We start from the raw sequence: 19,516 nt of genomic DNA on the forward strand, positions 1-19,516 counted from the left end.
CCCATTTTTGTTGTTGTTTTTGTTTGTACCAGAGGCACTTATCCACTGAGCCATATCCCCAGCCCTTTTTACCTATTTTTTAAAATTTTGAAATAGGGTCTCACCAAGTTGTTTAGGACCTTACTAAATTGCTGAGGCTGGCCTGGAACTTGAGGTTTTCCTGTTTTATCCTCCTAGCTGCAGGGATTACAAGTGTGCTCCAGCATACCCAGCCATTACTAGGTTTTATTGGGTTCTTTTATTGTTGAGTTGTAAGAGTTTTTTAGTTTGGATGTTAACTCCTTAGCAGACATGATTTACATATATATTCTACCAGTGTATGTATTATTCTTTTTTCCCTTTCTTGCCCTGTGATATATAAAAGTTTCTAATTTTGAAGTCAAATATCCTTTTTTGACTGATAACTGTTTTCTTCTGAGTTTACTAGTTTTCTCTCTCACATTTAGATCATAGGTTCATTTTAAATGAATTGTTGTATGTAACATGTGGTTATACTCCAGCATAATTAAGATAAAGAACATTTTCATTTTCTCAGAAGTTTTATCCTGATGTTTTGCAGTAAATTTTATACCCCCTCTCCCAACTAAACAGCCCTAGGCAACTATTGATCTGCTTTGTGTTACTCTAAATTAGGTTTTCGTATTATAGAATATATAATTGGAACAATACTATATATACTATTATTTTTTCCTTTTTTTAACATGTATTTTGAGATTGAATGTATATTGGTAGTCTTACTATTTTATTTTTGAGTAATATATTTATCGTATAAATGTAACAGTTCGTTATCTACTCATCTATTAATGGGCATTGAGTTGTTTCCATTTTGGGGCTATTATGAATAAAATTGCTATAAACATTTGTAAATAAGTCTTTGTTTATATGTGTTTTTGTTTTTGGTAAATGCCAGATATGAAATTACTATGTAATGTGGTAACTGTAATAAATTTTACAGGAAGCTAAAAAACTGTTTTTGAAAGCAATTATATTATGCAAAATATAAGAATTTTATTTGTTCTATCTCTTTACCCTGAGTTAGTGTGTTCAAGTGTTTAAAATTTGAGTCAATTGCAGACTGAGGGTATAGCCCAGTGGTAGAGCACCTGCCTAGCATACACGAGGCCCTGTTTTTGATCTCCAACACTGCCAGAAAAAGAAAAATATTTTCTTAAGCCATTCTTCTGTTTCTGTATGTGTGCCATTATTTTTAGTGCTTTTGCTTTATCCTCCTCTGATTGTTATCACTAATGTTTAGCATCTTTGCCACTGCTTATTTACCATGTGACTTTTTTTAGGGAATTGTCTCTTCTTTTTGTGTTTTTGATTTGTTTTGTCTTAATATAGAGTGTTAAGATACCACCCCCTCCAACCCCATTGTTTACCAGTTTGGACAAGTCTTTTCTCAGATGTATGTGTAGGGAATGTTTATAGTCTAGGACTTTTTCCTTATACTGACAATATTCTTTTAAGAGAGAAGTTTTTATTTTTAATGAAATTTCCATTAAGTCTAAGAAATATTTGTTCCAAGGTCAAAAAGATTTTTCTCCTTGTTTTCTTCTATGTGTCTTATAGGTCCTTTAATTTTAATTTATCTTTTATGTATTCTGAGCTTTTTGTGTATATATAAAGTAAGGTTGAGAGGTTTTTTCTCCTTCATGTGGATATCCAGTTTTTCTAGCACTGTTTGCTAAAAAGACATTTCTTCTTCTCCCAATTAACTTGATACCCTTCTCAAAATTTAGTAATATCAAAGGAAGAATACTGTTTCCTGATATATGGATATAGGAATATTGTTATCAGGAGAATAGGAGGCTAAAGATTTTTGTAGTGTAAGCACTGAAACTTGACATCTTATATATGTGATATTTTAATTAATGTATTTAAAGAAACTTTGAGTTAAGATCATGAACTCAGATGTAAATTTATTTTTCATACCAAATACTTAATATTTTACTAAAGAGATAGTTCTTTGATTTTATGTATTTATTTAGCACTATGAATTCAATACTACAGGGATGCTTTCCCATTGAGCTACATCGATCTTTCCAACTCTGCCACCACTCCTCCTCCCCAAACAGGGTCTAAGTTGTTTAGTTCCTTGCTAAGTTACTGAGGTTGACATCTACCTTGCAGTTCTTCTGCCTCAACATCCCAAGTCACTGGGATTACAGGCACGTGCCAATGTGCCTGGCTTTTTATTTTAAGTGTATACATAGAAAGTACTGGATTTTCAGTTGAATTGTTTTTCTGAATTATTGAGAATTTCTTTGGTTTCAAAATATTAAGACTTTTGTGGTAAAATTGCACAATATTTATCTCAAAATACTGATGAATAAAATATATCTTTGTATTTTAAATAATTTTTTAAAAAATCATATTACATTCTAAACTGTGTATCTTCCCCAAAGTCTATCGTATACATTTTTATGATAATTTCATGAAAGAAATGAATGTCATTCCCATTTCTTTTAAATAAACTTTGTATATTTTCCTGTTTTCATTTTTGTATGATTGGATGATTTCCATAATATTTGAGCACAAAGATTTCTATAGTATATTAAGTACTAGCTATACTAATTTTTATTTCCTGGTCTTTTAAAAATTTCAAAATTGTATTCTGGTCATGTTATATTAATGAAAATACGGAAATAACATTTTTTTCTCATCCACAGTGGCAACTAGACTGTCTTGCTTGTTTGCTGAAGTTAATATGCCAGTTTGCAGTAGATCCCTCCGATTTGGATTTAGCTTATCATGATGTCTTTGCCTGGTCTGGTATAGCAGAAAGCCAGAGGAAAAGAACCTGGCCTGGCAAATCAAGGAAGGCTGCTGGTGATCATGCCAAGGGCCTTCATATACCACGATTGACAGAGGTAAAGTATAGAAGTTAAGAGTAAATTGTAGATCATGAAATCTAACATGTTTTTGAGAGGGTGTATTTTTGTTTTTACAAAGCAAAGAAATATATATTAGCCTAAGAAATCTTATCCTTGCTAACTGATACTACGACCTTAGAACTGAAGTGATACCATGGTTTCAAAGTGGTAGTAATGATGAATTAATAATTCTTTTCAATTCATCTTCCAAAATGTAAGCATGGTGTGCTATTTTAGTGTTACCTAACTACTGGCCTTTGTTCATTATTTGAGGTCAGTAATTTATATACTAAGTGTATTAGGCTCCATTCAGAAAAACAGAACCCAAACTAGGTATTTCAGCTTTAGAAATTTAAAGGAAGAAGTTGATTTTACATGTTCATGTTGGATTGCTTAAAAGCAGAAAAGAGAATGGTGAGGAGCCATTCACCACCCCAGAACTCAAGATAAGAAAGTGTCTGCTGAATTCTCAGAGGAGACTGAATAAAAAGCTGATTACAGGAGTGCCTGAAACTGGCTGCCTCTTCTAGATAAAATACTTTGGAAACAATGCTGACAGGAAAAAAACCAGGAAGCATTCTGTCTAGTTCCCCAGGTTGGCAGGACCTAATAAGAAGCCAGCTGGAAAAGGAAGAGTTTGGTTTCTGATATACTACCCCTAGTGTTATAGAGAAAATTATGTAAATATGTGAATATTGTAGAGAAAGTATGTAGGAGGTAAATTTTTAAAAACATTTTATAGTCATAGATGGACACAATGCCTTTTTCATTTATTTATTTTTATATGTGGTGCTGAGAATTGAACCCAGTGCCTCACATGTGCTAGGCAAGCACTCTTATCACTGAACCACAATCCCAGCTGCAAGAAGTGAATTTTGAGCAAAGAGAAAATAGTGTAATAATCAGCATATCTAGCAGTTCTTTTTGACTGTTGATTTTGTTCATCTAATCAAATATTCACCTTTCCATCATCTCTATCAATGAACTAGGAAGTGGAGGAGAATTGAAGATTAATTTTTACTAATATCTCTTTTCTCATTCTGTGTCTTTTGATAATAGTGCCTCACTTTATACCTTTCCAAGAAACATAAAAGTAATGAATTGTTACAGATAGATGAATATGGTGATGAACATAAGGTTTGTAAATTACTGGTGTAAATAGAAACCTGAAGCATGTTTCCCTTTTGCAATTTTAGTGATTAAGCAGGAGAATGATCTCTGCAAGTATTATAGATAATTTATATCAAAATTAAGCATGGGAAGTACAGTGTAATCTGATTTATCCCACAGTTTTATATGTTGCAAACTATTACTTAATAGTAACTTTTCGGACTTGGGATATAGCTCAGTTGGTAGAGTGCTTGCCTCACATGCACAAGGCCCTGGGTTCAGTTCTCAGCACCACACAAAATAAACCAAAAATAACCTTTCTTATAATTTTCAGTAATGGGTTTTTCAAGGATAAACTTTTCAGATTATAATATAAATATTTAAATTGGCTATGATCCTTTCCATCCATCAACTCACTTAATTTCTTTCCTTCCTTTTTTTGGTACTAGGGATTGAACCCAGGTGTGCTTAATGACACCCATTTTTATTTTCAGTGTCTCACTAAGTTGCTGAGGCTGGCCTTAAACTTGGAATCCTCCTGCCTTAGCCTCCCAAGTCATGGGATTACAGGCAGGTTCCCCTGTACCCAGTTCCTCAATTAATAATTGCAGTGTTTGATGTGCGTTTGTAATTTCCCCTTGGGGTTTGAATAATATGAATATGTAACTCTAGATTGAAATGTAGAGATTGATGGAGTTTTTCATTGTTTTTCAATATATGCATCTGTGTGCTTGCTTCAAATAAATCAGAATATTCAACTGAACCTTCCTTAAGTCTCAAGTGACTACCAGTAATATCTTTGTTTTTTTATAGCTTTTTCTATAGATATACCAGTATGTTTTTATAGTTTAGAAAAGATGCATAATATATTCTTTGCATTAGTTTCTTTGCTAAAATTAATTATAGCTTTGAATGTACATAAAAGCTCTTCATAGGTAAAATTTTTTCTGGTATTCTGGAGACTAAATCATTTAATTTTGATGTACTGTAGACATAAGGAAGAACATTTAATCCGTTTAAGAATGTGCTGTCGGGCTGGGGTTGTGGCTCAGTGGTAGAGCACTTGCCTAGCATGTGTGAGGCCCTGGGTTTGATCCTCAGCACCACGTAAAAAAATAAATAGTACAAAGGTATTGTGTTCGTCTACAAAAAAAAAAAAAAAAAAAAAAAAAACTTAAAAAAAATTTCATACTTCCATGTGGTTTTCTTACAGTTCTTTTAGAAAGTTGCTTTCAAATCTCAGACTAAGCTATGCTGGCTTACGCCTATAATCTTAGGGACTTGGGAGGCTGAAATAGGAGGACTGAACTTTCAAGGCCAGCTTGGGAATTTAGCAAAAACCCTGTCTCAAAATAAAAATATAAGAAGAACCAGGAATGTAGCTCAGTGGTAGAGTGCCCCCAGGTTCAATCCCCAGTACTTGGGGAATGGTGGAGGGCGGGGGAATGAGAAAAAAAAAAAACAGAAAACCTCAGACTGTCTCTCAGCACTTTTTGATTTGTCCTTCAATTTGTGATCCTGCTTTCTCAGTCTCCCAAGTTCTTGAGATCATAGGCATGCCTGACTGTAGAAACTTTTATTCATTCTGGCAGAAACACGTTTAATTATTCTCCCCTTCTTTGGCTGGTTTAGCACTTTGCATGTACTGATGTTTCAGTGCTGTCTGCAGTGGAGTACGCAACTGAACTAAAAAAGTTCCCAGAATGAGTTCTGACCTGCAGCAGGGATTTTGTATTTCTTTGTTAAATTAGTGAACTAGTTTTTCCCAATAAATGGGTAAATAGCAAGAATTTAGAAATTAAGTATTTATCAGGATCTTGTACTTTGAAAGTTAATAAAGTAAATGTTGACCCTCAGGATTTTGAATCTATCCATAGTGTATTATGTTGCTTTTTAAAAATATTTATTTCAGGACAGTTGAGGAATCTGGCACTGCTTGAATTTTTATATGTATTTTCTTATTCTTAAAGATAAAAAAAAAATGTTTAATTCTTCACTTAACTCTGCGCTACCCTCACTGCAAGACCCACTAACATTTTAATTACATACTATTTTTTTTTCTTTTTACCCTGTTCTGTGACATTGCAAAATCTATGGATTAAATGTAAAGAATATTTTTGCCTCCTGTTTCTAAATTTTCAGTATGTTCATTTTGCAGTTATTGCTCTTAAGTTTGGTTATAAAATTTTGGTTTTCTAATGTTTGATAGTTTTATGGTAGTTTTCAAATAATTCTATGGATAATCTTTGTTTTGCCATAGGTAAATATCAAAGTAATTTGAAATCTTGGGTTGTGAATATGCTCTTTTGTCTTACCATATTTAAAGATTGATTTCAAATGTTTTTGTTTTGAAGGTGTTTCTTGTTCTTGTCCAAGGAACCAGTTTGATTCAGCGACTTATGTCTGTTGCTTATACATATGATAATCTGGCACCTAGGTATGCATTTTTCATAAATTATATATATATATATATGTATTTGTAATAAGAATACAGTGTATAAAAACTCCATTTCAGAAAATTTAAAACTAAAGGGTTTTATAATGGTCTGTTACCTGTCACATAGATTGGCATAAGTTGTCAACATTTTGTGAGGAGTTATGCATTCATAAATAGGTCCTTCATGTTTTCATAGTTTTCTGAATCTTTTGAGAGTAAGTTGCAGACATCATGACTAAGTTTACACATAAATACTTTTTTGGTCCAGGATCATGTATTACCTTTAGTTGTCATATTTCTTCCTTTTTATTTAATCAAATCCTTTCTTAACCCTTCTCTGATGAACAGTATGAACAGTACAGACTTTTTTTTTTGGTACCAGAAGGGATTTGAACCTAGGAGTGCTTAACCACTCAAACTACATCTTCAGCCCTTTTTTAAAAAATTTGTTGACACAGGGCATCCAAGTTGTTAGGGCCTCACTAAGTTGCTGAGGCTGGCTTTGAACTTCTTCCTGCCTCATCCTCTGGAGCTACTGGTATCCCAGACATGTGGCACCATGCTGGGCCGAGACATTTTTTTAATAGATCATTTTCAGTTTGGGTTTCTTGATCGTTTCTCATGATTACACATTCATAATAGAAAACTCCTTTAAGGTAATATTGTGTCCCAGTACATCAGAATGTTTATTTTCCCCATTATCAATGATACTAATTTTGATCAATTAATCTTCAGGTTACTCAACTATAATTGAGTATAATTGCATTTTTTTCTTTTGTTAAAAATCAGTCTGTGAGAAAATATTTGAAACTATAAATTTCTTGCTTGTGAAATTTTCATTTCTTGGTTTTAGCTTTTACTAATTTTCTTAAATCTACCTAATTTAAATATTGATGCAATGTTGTTTTTTTTTCTGTTACTTTTGTGTTTATTAATTGACACCTTTGTGAGGAAAAGCTTTCTCCCTTTTATTCATTTATTTATTTTAATTTTTTATTAAAATATTTTTTATGTTTATAGACACATTTTGATTCATTACACAAATGGGGTACAGCTTTTCATTCCTGTGGTTGTACACAATGTATATTCATGCCATTTATGTAATCATACGTATATATAGGATAACACTGTTTCATTCTACTGTTTTTCCATCCCCACCCCCTCCCACCCCTTTTTCCTCTATACCATCCAAAGTTCCTTCATTCTTGTCTTCCCCCCACCATCCCCCATTGTTATATATTGTCACGCACTTATCAGAGAAAACATTCAGCCTTTGGTTTTCTGGGCTTGGCCTATTTCACTTAGCATGATGTTTTCCAGCTTCATCCATTTACCAGCAACTGCCATAATTTTATTCTTCTTTATGGCTGAGTAATATTCCATTGTGTATATATACCACAGTTTCTTTATCCATTCGTCAATTGAAGGGCATCTAGGTTGGTTCCACAATCTAGCTATTGTGAGTTGAGCTGCTATGAATATTGATGTGGCTACATCACTGTAGTACACTGATATTAAGTCCTTTGGGTATAAACTGAGGAGTCGGGTCATTATTTTTAATAATCATGGAAAAATACATAATTCTTTTAGAATTTATTCTATTTGGGGGGGATTATTACAGACTTTAAAGGACATATAATACGTCACTTTTAATTCATTGTTGAGTTTAATTAGTGGTGGCGATGTGTTTTTACTTTACAGAGTTTTGAAAGCCCAGTCTGATCACAGGTCTAGGCATGAAGGTAAGGGTTTCTCAAAGTTAACTTTTAATAAATAAAGATGTTAATAACAGGTATAAAATTGCTTTTATCTTTAAAAATAGTATGTGTCTTTGTTGTATCATAAAGCTTTGTAGTCATAATTTTTTCCTTTTTTTAGTTTCACATTATTCAATGTGGCTCTTGGTGAGTTGGGCTCATTGCTGTTCTTTAGTGAAATCTAGCCTTGCTGATAGTGATCATTTACAAGATTGGCTGAAGAAATTGACCCTCCTCATTCCTGAGGTAAGATAAAAAGATTGGAGAATACTGTTCACATGTTTTCCTATTTTTACAATTGATGATTTAAAAAGAGCTATTGGAAACAGTGTGCATGATTACATAACTATATCACATTATCTGTTTAATCCTGTATGGTATAGAATGTTTTGAACAATGCACTTCACTTAACACGGGTGAATATTATATATTTGTAGTATCTATACTTTTTTTTTTTAATGGCGATAATTAAATCTAGGGGTGCTTTACCACTGAGCTATATCCCCAGCCTTTATATGTTATTTCAAGACAGAGTCTTGCTATGTTGCTTAGTTCCTCACTCAGTGCTGAGGTTGTCTTTCAACTTGCAGTCTTCCTGCCTCAGCCTCCTGAATTGCTGTGATTATAAGTGTGCTCCCCTGCATCTGACCATATTTGTCTTTTTGAAATATTTGTTTGTTGCGTGATTATTTTGCTTGGACTTTTTTAAAATTGCCTTTTCCAAGAGGTGGGAAGAACTTGAACATTTATTTTGGTAATTCATGTTTTAGAAAACTTGATTGCCTTTTATATTTAATAGAGGTAAGAGAAACTAAAAGTCAATAAACTAAATATATTTTTATTATGTTGACATGGAGACCTGAAATTATAGAAATATATTCTTACTAATAAACTTAACCACAGAGTTACATATATTTTTATAAAAATAAGAGCTGTAGTTTTTATAAAAAAATTTTTTTAGTTGTAGATAGACACAGTGAATTTAATTTTTAAATTTTTATGTGGTGCTGAGGATTGAACCCAGTGCCTCAAACATATTAGGCAAGCACTAAGCCACAACCTCAGCCCAAGTTACATATTTTTTAGTTGGCATCTACTATTACTGTTAGCTATTGTTTGAAAGTCATATATATTCTTGTTCTGGCTCTGTCTTAGGTATCTATTGTGACATTTGGCCATCCCCTTGTGATCTGGGAAATGTTCTGATTTAAGTATTTTCCAAGTTGTTTCTAGTTTCAAAAATGTTGTATTGTTACTTATTTACAAGGTAAATAACTCGGTTATGAATATCCTGGCCTTAATCCCCTTTTCTGTTTGTTGTCATTATTCTTATTTGGTTTTCTGGTTTTATGGCCATACTTAGGAATTTCTAAGAAAAAAGTGTATTTTTTTTTAAATTACAGATTACTTGGGGATACTTATATTTTATCATGTTAATTATATGCACACGTGTGTGATCAAAATATTATATTTGAAACACATTATTAAACAAGAGATCTAGAGTTATTTCTGCTAACGTTAACATTAGTTTTTTAACAAAAGTAACTCAGACTGTATCTGAAACTTGGCTTTTTTGTTCAGACTGCAGTTCGTCATGAATCTTGCAATGGTTTGTATAAGTTATCTCTGTCAGGCTTAGATGGAGGAGATTCAATCCATCGTTCTTTTCTGCTCTTGGCTGCCTCAACATTGTTAAAATTTCTTCCTGATGCACAAGCACTCAAACCTATCAGGGTAAGATTTTATCGTGTTCAGGGGAGATTTCTATTTCTGTAATTTCCTTTGCCCAAAGTTTATTGTACTATTTATTTGTTGTACAATACTATTGTATTGTCTGCGGTTTCTGCATGTGGTTTTTACCTGGAGGATGGTAGTGATACTGTACTTAAAGTGACAGCATTCTGACACATTGTTTCCATGCTACAACTTGTAAGAGACTGCATTTGAATTTTAGCTCTTTGGATTCTCTCATGGGTTGTCACATTCTTACTAAGTTCTGATCCTTTTATTGATAAGTTAAATGATAGAAATGTCACAAAAGTAACTTCCTTCTTTATTCATTCACACTTTTTTTTATCCTTAGGGTATTCTGAATTTTCAATTTACTTTTTTGCCTCAGTGTATATTCTAGCCTTGTAAAAGTTTCTACCACCTAATAAACCCAGAGGCCATTAATGTAAGATTTTTAGTTATCTCAGAAATGGAATGTGTTGTAGGATATACATTATTTCCTGTTTTCCAGGTGTAAGTAATTTGAGACTGTTTTTCTGAAATGTTTTGATCTTAGACATTTCAGGTACCTAGTTATTTTAATTTTTTTTTTTTTTTTTTTTTTTTAACCCTGAGTTAAACATCCCAGCCCTGAGGAGGTTTGATTTTGAAATAGTATCTCATTAAGCTGCTGAGGCTAGCCTTGAACTTGTAGTTCTTGTCCCTTAGCCTCCCTAGATGCTAGAATTTCAGGTTTGTGCCACCATGCCTTGTAGTTTTCAGATTTTTCCTGATTATTCTGATTTTACAGAAAGTAGGAGTGTACTTCTCATTTTTTGTTAGATTTTTTTAACAGTTGAATTTGCATTGGGATTTAATTTGTTTCACAAATCTGTAGTTTCTTAAATGTATTATAATTTTAAGCTATTTTTAATATGTTTTCACCAAGTATAATTTTTTTTAATAGATAGATGATTATGAGGAAGAACCAATGTTAAAACCTGGATGTAAAGAGTATTTTTGGTTGTTATGCAAATTAGTTGACAACATACATATAAAGGATGCTAGTCAGGTATGTTCAGAAAATTATATATTAACGTGTCAATAGATATGGATTATGTACAAGAATGTTGATGATTTTGTTAGTCTTTGTAATCAAGGGCAATTTTATTAATTTATATTGTTATAAGTACTTGATACTGTCATAAATTTTTTTTTACTATATTTGAACCTTTCTGTTTTGCTCTGATACCTTCTTATGTTTACTTTGATCTTTACTGAAAAATTTTTATCTGATACCTGTCAGTAGTTTTCTGTCCTTTCTGAGTAAGAATGTGGTTGTAAAACCTCATTTGTGGGGGGCAAGAATGGAAGAAGGAAGGACTGTATAGAGGGAAAAGAGGGGTGGGAGGAGTGGGGGGAAGGGAAAAAATAACAGAATGTATCAAACAGCATTACCCTATGTAAATTTATGATATCCCATTTGTTTACAATAAAAAAAAACCTCATTTGGAAATGAAAGTGTAGATTTTAGATTTTAAAGTAAACATACAACTTTCTTTAACAGTGCATAGGTTTGGAGTCTTGCATATGTAAAATAACATTGTAATTAAAATTGATGTTATTTTAAGGTAACAAAAACTGTCAATTTTGGCTTATTCACTAATTTTCTTTTACTAGATTAAAATGACATTTCCATTCAAACAAGTAATTTTCAAAAGCAAATTTGCCATATCATTCTTGCAGAAATTATTTTCCTTCTTAAATAGCTAGCTTTTTTGATATACTCTTGAATTAAATTCTATTTGTTGAAGTCTGTTTTGATTTTGTTCCTCAGTTATAATGAAAACTAAAGCCTTTTAAAATTAACTATAGGATTTAGTTTATTAAAGACAAGTGTAAAGGTTGTGTTAAAAAAAACCTACAAATAACATGTCAGTAAAGTTGTTAATAAAACAGCTGTCTGTAGTATCATATCAGTAGGGTTTATGTGACTATCATAATTAATGCCATACATTCATTTGATTCTTTTTTTTTAAGACTCTTGATGCTACAGTGAAAACTAATTTTTTTGGCATGCATAAGAGAGGTATACTATGTTTATAACTTAATTAATAAATTTGGGAGAACCAAACTATTTACTATAAGGAAGTGATTTTTGTTTTGTTTTAGTACTGTATATATTACTAAACATAGAAATCTGTATCTGAATTTTGTTTTCTCTTTTTGTATTAAGACAACACTGCTCGACTTAGATGCTTTGGCAAGACATTTGGCTGACTGTATTCGAAGGTAAGATTTTTTGTGACATTGACAGTTACATTATTGAGAATAGATGAAAGGTATAATTAGGCAAACTATCTTGATTTGCTTATGTTCTTGTTTTTTGTAGTAGGGAGATCCTTGATCATCAAGATGGTAATATAGAAGATGATGGGCTTACAGGACTCCTAAGGCTTGCAACAAGTGTTATTAAACACAAACCACCCTTTAAATTTTCAAGGGAAGGACAGGTGTGTATTAAAATATTCAAATGTCTGTTTAAAATCTGGTCAACACTTGGTTGTTGACCATATGTGGATATGTTAAATGTTTTTAAACATCCAAGCATGAAGAATTTAATTGTTAGCAGGAAAAGTGAACTTTAAATAAGTTGAACCCTGGAAATGTAAAACTTAGGTTTGTTTTTAGAATGTAAAAGCTAATTTAAATTCCTATTACTATATATTAAAAGACGATCTTGTACTTGAGATCTTCTGCCCTTTGTCAAATTTTTAAAAAATCCTGGGGATATAATGTAGCTCAGTGGTAGAGTGCCTTTGGGTTTAATGCCAGTATGACAAAAAAAGTCTCTAATGAGTTGGTTTCTGTAATACTAAATATTTTGAATTAATGGTTTAAATTGTGAGTGTCTTATCTTACACAGTGGAACTAATAAGTAGTGATTTATACACTGCACCACTGTGCCTAGCTATGTCTTTAAAGTTGTTCACCTTTCTGTTGGCACTTCCTCATTTCCTGCATGGAGGGAATTAGTTGGAGAGTTGTTATCTTGATGTTTCTGATTGTGTTAAAAACCGTAACCAACAGAATTTCATATCCTCATGGGCACAGACTAAGGATTCTTATGTTAAATTTAAGGTGACAGTCTTAATCTGTTTTAAATCTGTGCTACTTTCCAAAATCCACTAAATTCTACCCATTTTTTCCCTCTGGTACTAAGTTTTTTCCCAATAACTTTTTATTGACACAATGCTTGTAAATATTTATGAAATACATTATGGTGTTTTGATTCATGTATGCATTGGGAGTACTTAATTTAGGATAATTAGCATATCCATTTTTATCCAATTTTATCTTTCCTTTATGGTGAATACATTTAAATTCAAGTGCATTGTTGTTAATGATATTCACCCTGTTATTCCATAGAACACCAGAAGTTATTCCTCAAACCAAACAATAACTTTGTTTTTATTCATCAACCTTTCCCCTACCTTACCCATTTTACATCTTGAAGAGTTTCCCTTATATTTTCTTCTAGTTTTAGTTTCAGGTCTTATAGTTAAGTCATTAATCCATTCTGAGTTGATTTTGGTAACTTGTGAAAGTTAAGGGTTTAGTTTTGTTCTTCTAGGGTGGATATCTAATTTGCCCAGCACTGTCTATTGAAGACTGTCCTTTATATAATGGATGTTCTTAAATTTAGCACTGTTGTTGAAAATCAGTTGACTATATATTGATTGTATTGATGTTACTTGTGGGCTCCTGCTTTGCTCTTTATTGCTGAAGTTTTTTGGGGGCATGGGGGTTGGCGTGGAGCTCTGCCACTGAGCTACATCCCAGCTTGCTAAAGAATTTTTATGTAAAGGAAATGATTCCTTTGAAATATGAGTTTGCAAGTTCTTTTTGTTTGTCTTTTCATTTTGCACTTTTTGTTTTACTTATTTTCTAGTAGAATTCTTTCATTTGGTTCAAGTTACTGATCTTTTTATAGATACTAAGTTTTGTACTGTACTGTAAATATTCGTAGTACCTTGTCATGCTGTCATGATTTCATTTTTACATTTGTTTTTCTATAAAAAAATTATTTAGGTGAAAGGAAAGAAATGAGATAACTCAAGTCGATATCCAGGTACCCTATTAATTGGTTAATTTATTTTTATCCACTGATTAGAAATAACTCCTTCATATTCTGAACTGCCATATGCATTTTGTTTATTCACTCATCACCATCATATCTTAATCATGTAAATTTAGAGTTGTAAATAACTTGTAGTGGTGGTCCATCTTCATTATTACTCCTTTTCAGAATTTTCCTAGTTATTATTTTTCTAAATGAACTTTGATTCATTTGGTTCTTTCACAAATATTAAAATTGTTAATTTTTTTATTGGGGTTGTATTGATGTAGTATTGATATCCTTATGTTACTGATTTGCCTGTATAATAATAGTACTTGTCATATTTACACAAAATAAATCTTCGTGTTCTTTTTTAAAAGTTTTACTTCATGCGGAATACACATTTAAAGTATTTTAATGTTTATTCCTGTGAATTCTTAATAAGTAAAACTGTTCTTGAATCATCAGAATCAGTATCATAAGGCTATCAATACTATATCAGTACAGCCCCAATAAGAAAAAGTAACATTTCATGCCATAAATGGAATCTTTTCTTTGATTGTTTTCTAACTTGATGTTTATTTGTAAAATGGGTTCTTGTGTATTAGTGTATTTTTTTATTAAAAAAATATTTTTAGTTGTTGATGGATGCATTGTCTATTTATTCTTTTATGTGGTGCTGAGAATTGAACCCAGTGCCTCACATGTGCTAGGCAAGCACTCTGCCACTGAACCACAACCCTAGCCCTATTTTTTACTTTTTTGGCTGTCCTGGGGAAAGTCATAGGCTGTTTTAAATTTATTTGTTGTTTGTGTTTATTTCTTCACTTATCTTTAGTTTTAAGTGTTGTTTTTGCTCTTGGATTTGCTTTTGGTTTATCATCTGTTAGTAATTCTTTCATTTCCTGTTTTTCCTTAATTCTGCTTTCTTTCACTTATCTAATTTTTTGTAGTCCCTCCAAACAACATTTAATAATAGCTGCTTTTAAAATTCCTTATAAGAAGGTTCTGGTGTTTATATCATCAATCTGTAAATAATTTCCTTCTGATTTTGTGGTTTGGGAAGATTTTAGAATTAGCTTTTATACAGGAGAGATATATGATCTTAATTAAAAACATTTACTCATGCTTTAGGTGGATAATTAATCTGCTGGTGGAGAATTTGGAGGGCAAGTGCATTATTAGTAGGGGTTCAGGACAGAGTGGGAGAAAGACTAACCAAGAATGAGTCCTAAATTTTAAGCCTCAGAAACTAAGGGAATAATAATGTAATTACTAAGAAAAGGAAAATCAGGATAGAACCATAATGGAAAGAAACGAGCAGTCACAGGAGTTTTATTTTGGACGTGTTCAATTTTAAATGTCAATTCGATATCCAAGTGGAGATATTTAAGGCAGTTTTGTTTTATTGTTATAGGGCAGGGGCCTTTCATGAAACTGAGACAGCATGAAGGCTCAAACCCCCATTCTTGAGACCAGGTCAGAAAGATTTCAGACACGTGGCTCAGAATAGCAGGCATGCATTTATTACATGGGAAAAGGGAACACTTAAGGGAAAGAGTGGATTCTCTCAGAGAGGACAGGGAGTGCATGCCTCTCCTGCCCTCCAGTTTTTGGGGTTTTATAGCAGTTGTATAGCAGTTTCCAGAGAATCTCACCCAGTTCCATCTCCTGATTTTTGACTGACAGCAGGGTTCCCACTGCCTTGACAACTCTAGGTTGCTTCGGCCTATGCTAACTGACTCTAATTGGAACCTGTTCTTAACTAATTTTATGGTTAGGGGGAATTATTCTTATATCCCTGAGCTCTGAGATCTGGTCTGTGTAAGGGTACCAAAAGTCTCCCCATTTAGGGTAACTTGTGTTCTTATTGGCATCTCAAGACTGCTGTTCTTCAGGTAAAGGATGTAACATAGCCTGTGAACTTGAGCCAGGCAGGGCTGCAGGTAAATTCTTTTTAGAAAAGAGAGCAGGTGGGAGTCAGCACAGTGGGCCCAGTTTGTAGAATTATATTAACCTCGTGTTCCTACCACTCTTGTCTGTCTGTCCCCGATCACTAACTAATATTAAGGAAAATCTCTCTACCTTATATCTGTCAAAGGACAAAATTACATCAATTTAGACATCATTATTGACTTTGTTTTTTTAAAGAATGGACTAACACTTCATATAATAGAAGTGTTCCAGTAGTTAGAAATAGCGAGGTGCTGCAAGGAATCAAACGCATGCCTGGAAGTAGCTCAGCACGGCAAACTTTACTTCTGCAGAATACATGTTACCAAACAAAGTCTGGCAGGCAAGCACGCTTGGGCAGGCAGCCCACCCATTTTTATTCCTAATGTAGCACTGCCTCTTGTTCTGATAAGAGGAGCTCAGGGTTACAACCTAAGCAATTGGCAAATTTTAAAATTGAAGTGGGCAAAGGGAAGAGCTATAGTTGAAATGTCTATGATTGGATACAGGTTGGGGAGCTCAAAATGGCTGTGATTGGATCTTACATCCCAATTAAGGCTAAACACTATATTCTGAAAATGGACTTATTGGAATTTCTGTTTCTCACACAGCAGAACAGAGGAGATTGGTTTTAAAATACAGGAAAAGGCTGAAGAAAGAAGCAAACAAACAGAAAAACAAAACAATACAAAACAACCCAAAACCAAAGATGAGTCAGTTCAACCTTACTTTTTTCTAAGGTGGAAACAGGAAAACAGAATAATAGAAAAATAACTGATTAATTGGCATCAGGTCACACTTATGTAAGAATTAAGGCAGGTAGAACTGTATTACCATGCCAGTTAAAACTGGGCCTATTTGGGAAATTTTACTATTCTCTCTCTGGTCCTGATTTCTTGGAAAGCCAAATATAGAAGTTAACTTTCAGCTTGTTGAAGTAAACCATTAATACAGGTGATGCCATTTTTATTTTTAGCCCAGTCTGTTGAGGCATGATGCAGGATTTTTGTCCAAAACAATGACGTGTAGTTCTTACTTAACATATTTAAGATATTTAAAATGCTTGTTTTACTTTAATGATTTTACTTTATTATCTTAAGAACTTTTTTTTTAATTTAAGAATTTTAAAACATTTCTTTTAGAAATTACTTTTTAGTACAGGAATTCATAAACTTTTCATTTGGAGATTCGTACAATAAATACCTTAGGCTTTAAAAGCTGCATGACAATCTGTTACCGTCATCATTATTATTACTACTACTTCCTCCTCTTTCAACCTCTTCCTCCTTTCTTCCTGTTTTCCCTCCCTTTATCTTTCTACCTCCCTCTTATTCAGTTTTCTTTCTTCTTTCAAAATATAAACTCCATTCTTAACGTCTAATATTGCATGTAGCATCTAAAACATACATTGAACAAATGGATAATCGAAGTGTAGATCTGTTTTTTTTCCTTTCTCTTTTTTGTAATTAAGCACATACCCTATTATACTTATTTATTTATTTTGGTGATGCTAGAGATTGAACCAGGGCCCCACACATTCTAACCCAGTGCTTCATCTTACGGAATTTACCCCCCACCCATTTTTATTGTAGAAAGAAAGATAAGATAATTTCATTTAGTCCACCAGCCATAGGTAACAGGTTCACACTTAGTATGCATCTTTTCCAGACTATATGCACATGTACTTGAATAAATATTTTTACAAAAATATGAAGAGTATCATCTACAGTGGTAGCTTAGTGTTGATTTAGAGCTCTATCTTGTTTGGTGTCCATATAGGGGTGCATCCTTAAGACCATTATTGCCTTCCAAAGTATATATACCAAAATTTATTTAATTTCCTGTCTTTGGGCATTTTTGTTTTACTAATATTTAGACATTATAAATAATGCCTCAAGCAGCATCTTTGTACCTCTCACTTGATATAATTCTTTTTCTTTTCTTTTTGTTTTGTTTTGTTTTGTTTTTTGTTTGGACTCGGGGGTTGATCCCAGGGGTGCTTTTTCTCTGAGCTGCATTCTTTTGAGACGTGGTCTTATTGAGTTACCCAGGGTCTTACTAAGTTGCTGAGGATGGCCTCAAATTTGGGATCCTCCTGCCTTAGCCTTCAAATTTCTGGAGTTACAGTCATGTACCATCACACCCAAGTGGATAAAGTTCTGAAAATGTAATTGCAAGGAAGAAGAGATTAGCATTTGGTTTTTTTGTTTGTTTGTTTGTTTGTTTTTAGTTATAGATAGACACAATACCTTGTTTTATTTATTTTTGTGTGGTGCTGAGGATTGAACCCAGTGCCTCACAAGTGCTAGGCAAGTACTCTATCACTGAGCTATAACCCCAGCCCCAACCTTTATTTTATTTTATTTTTTTAAGGTTTTAAGATGTCTTTAAGTTATATGAGCTACATCCTGCTTCCATACAAATTCTTTTTATAGACAGTGCCCGTGGTGTAGCTTTTTAGCACAGGTGAAGAAAGTTGGGATATCCCTCCTGCATGGTCAGTAGACCTCTAGGTAGTTAAAGAGTTGAGGCATGAGCTGAAATTCTGTTATTCTCTTGACATCAGAAAGGCAATCTGGAATACTCTTTACTTGAGGGATATTTTTGGCAGAAATTCATATGGTGGCAATACCTTTACCATATCTGAGAATCTGTTCTGGTTCTAGGGCCATTTTAAACATCTGGATTTTTCCCCCCTTAAGCTGGGTATTGAACTGAGGATACTTTACTACTGAGCTACATCCTTAGCACTTTTTTTAAAATGATTGAGGTAGGGTCTCATTAAGGTCCTGGGGACCTTGCTAGGCTGCTAAAGCTGCCCTTGAGTCACTGGCATTACAGGTGTGTACCACCATGTCTGACTCACTTCTGGAAATTTGTATCTTCTCCTGGATTCATGCTTTGCCATGGAATCTAGTTTTGTTCCACAAGTACCTCAACCTTGTTCCCAATAATCCCTTAGTCATCTTCCTTTTTTACAACCTCAAGGATACTTTTGTTTTTCGTTTTTTTCTTTCTTTTTGTACTGGACATTGAAATATTGAAATCAGGGGCACTTTACCACTGAGCCACATTCTCAGCCTTTTTTTGTTTTGAGACAGTGTCTCACTTTCAGGCCTAAGTTGCTAAGGTTGACCTCAAACTTGAAATCCTCCTTTCTTGACCTGCCACTTCCTGGGCTTACAGGTGTGCACCATCATGCCTGGTTCAGGCATACTCTTCATTGTCTGTTTCTGTTACATTTTCACATTTTAGAGAAAAGTTGTGGTCTAGAATCATGGTTCAAATGATCTGATTGTGTGTAAGCCTGTCATTGTCCAAATCTAGTCAAGCCTCTGATGCTCCTTTTTGCAGTAATGTGCCTTGTGACATCTTGACCTTGTTTTAAGTCTAAAGCCACAAACCCCAGAGAAGTGAGCAGCAGGGTTGGAGATACCGATTCTCCTCTTTCTACTGGTGAATCCTCAGAGGGTGGCACATGAGTAAAACTCATTTTTCCCGGTATTTGCTTTCCAAACACTGGCAGAACACATTGCAGTCTATGGAAGCAGAA

At 33.3% G+C, this 19,516-nt stretch overlaps 1 protein-coding gene across 7 annotated transcripts in view; it reads left to right on the plus strand.

Moving 5' to 3' along the window:
- Positions 1 to 19,516, plus strand: part of USP34 (ubiquitin specific peptidase 34) — a 217,160-nt gene that overhangs the window by 125,291 nt on the left and 72,353 nt on the right. For all 7 annotated transcript variants that reach the window (XR_013758957.1, XM_079109670.1, XM_079109669.1 and 4 more), the window contains 8 exons: positions 2,673 to 2,873; positions 6,341 to 6,423; positions 8,125 to 8,165; positions 8,302 to 8,426; positions 9,762 to 9,914; positions 10,858 to 10,962; positions 12,127 to 12,182; positions 12,283 to 12,403. Coding sequence is in view for 6 of the 7 variants with exons in the window: in XM_079109670.1 (XP_078965796.1) it covers positions 2,673 to 2,873; positions 6,341 to 6,423; positions 8,125 to 8,165; positions 8,302 to 8,426; positions 9,762 to 9,914; positions 10,858 to 10,962; positions 12,127 to 12,182; positions 12,283 to 12,403 (885 nt within the window). In the remaining variant the exon portion in view is untranslated. The remainder of the gene's footprint in view (positions 1 to 2,672; positions 2,874 to 6,340; positions 6,424 to 8,124; positions 8,166 to 8,301; positions 8,427 to 9,761; positions 9,915 to 10,857; positions 10,963 to 12,126; positions 12,183 to 12,282; positions 12,404 to 19,516) is intronic.

This window comes from Sciurus vulgaris (genome assembly GCF_902686455.1).
Source record: "Sciurus vulgaris genome assembly, chromosome: 14".
Taxonomy (NCBI): Eukaryota; Metazoa; Chordata; class Mammalia; order Rodentia; family Sciuridae; genus Sciurus; species Sciurus vulgaris.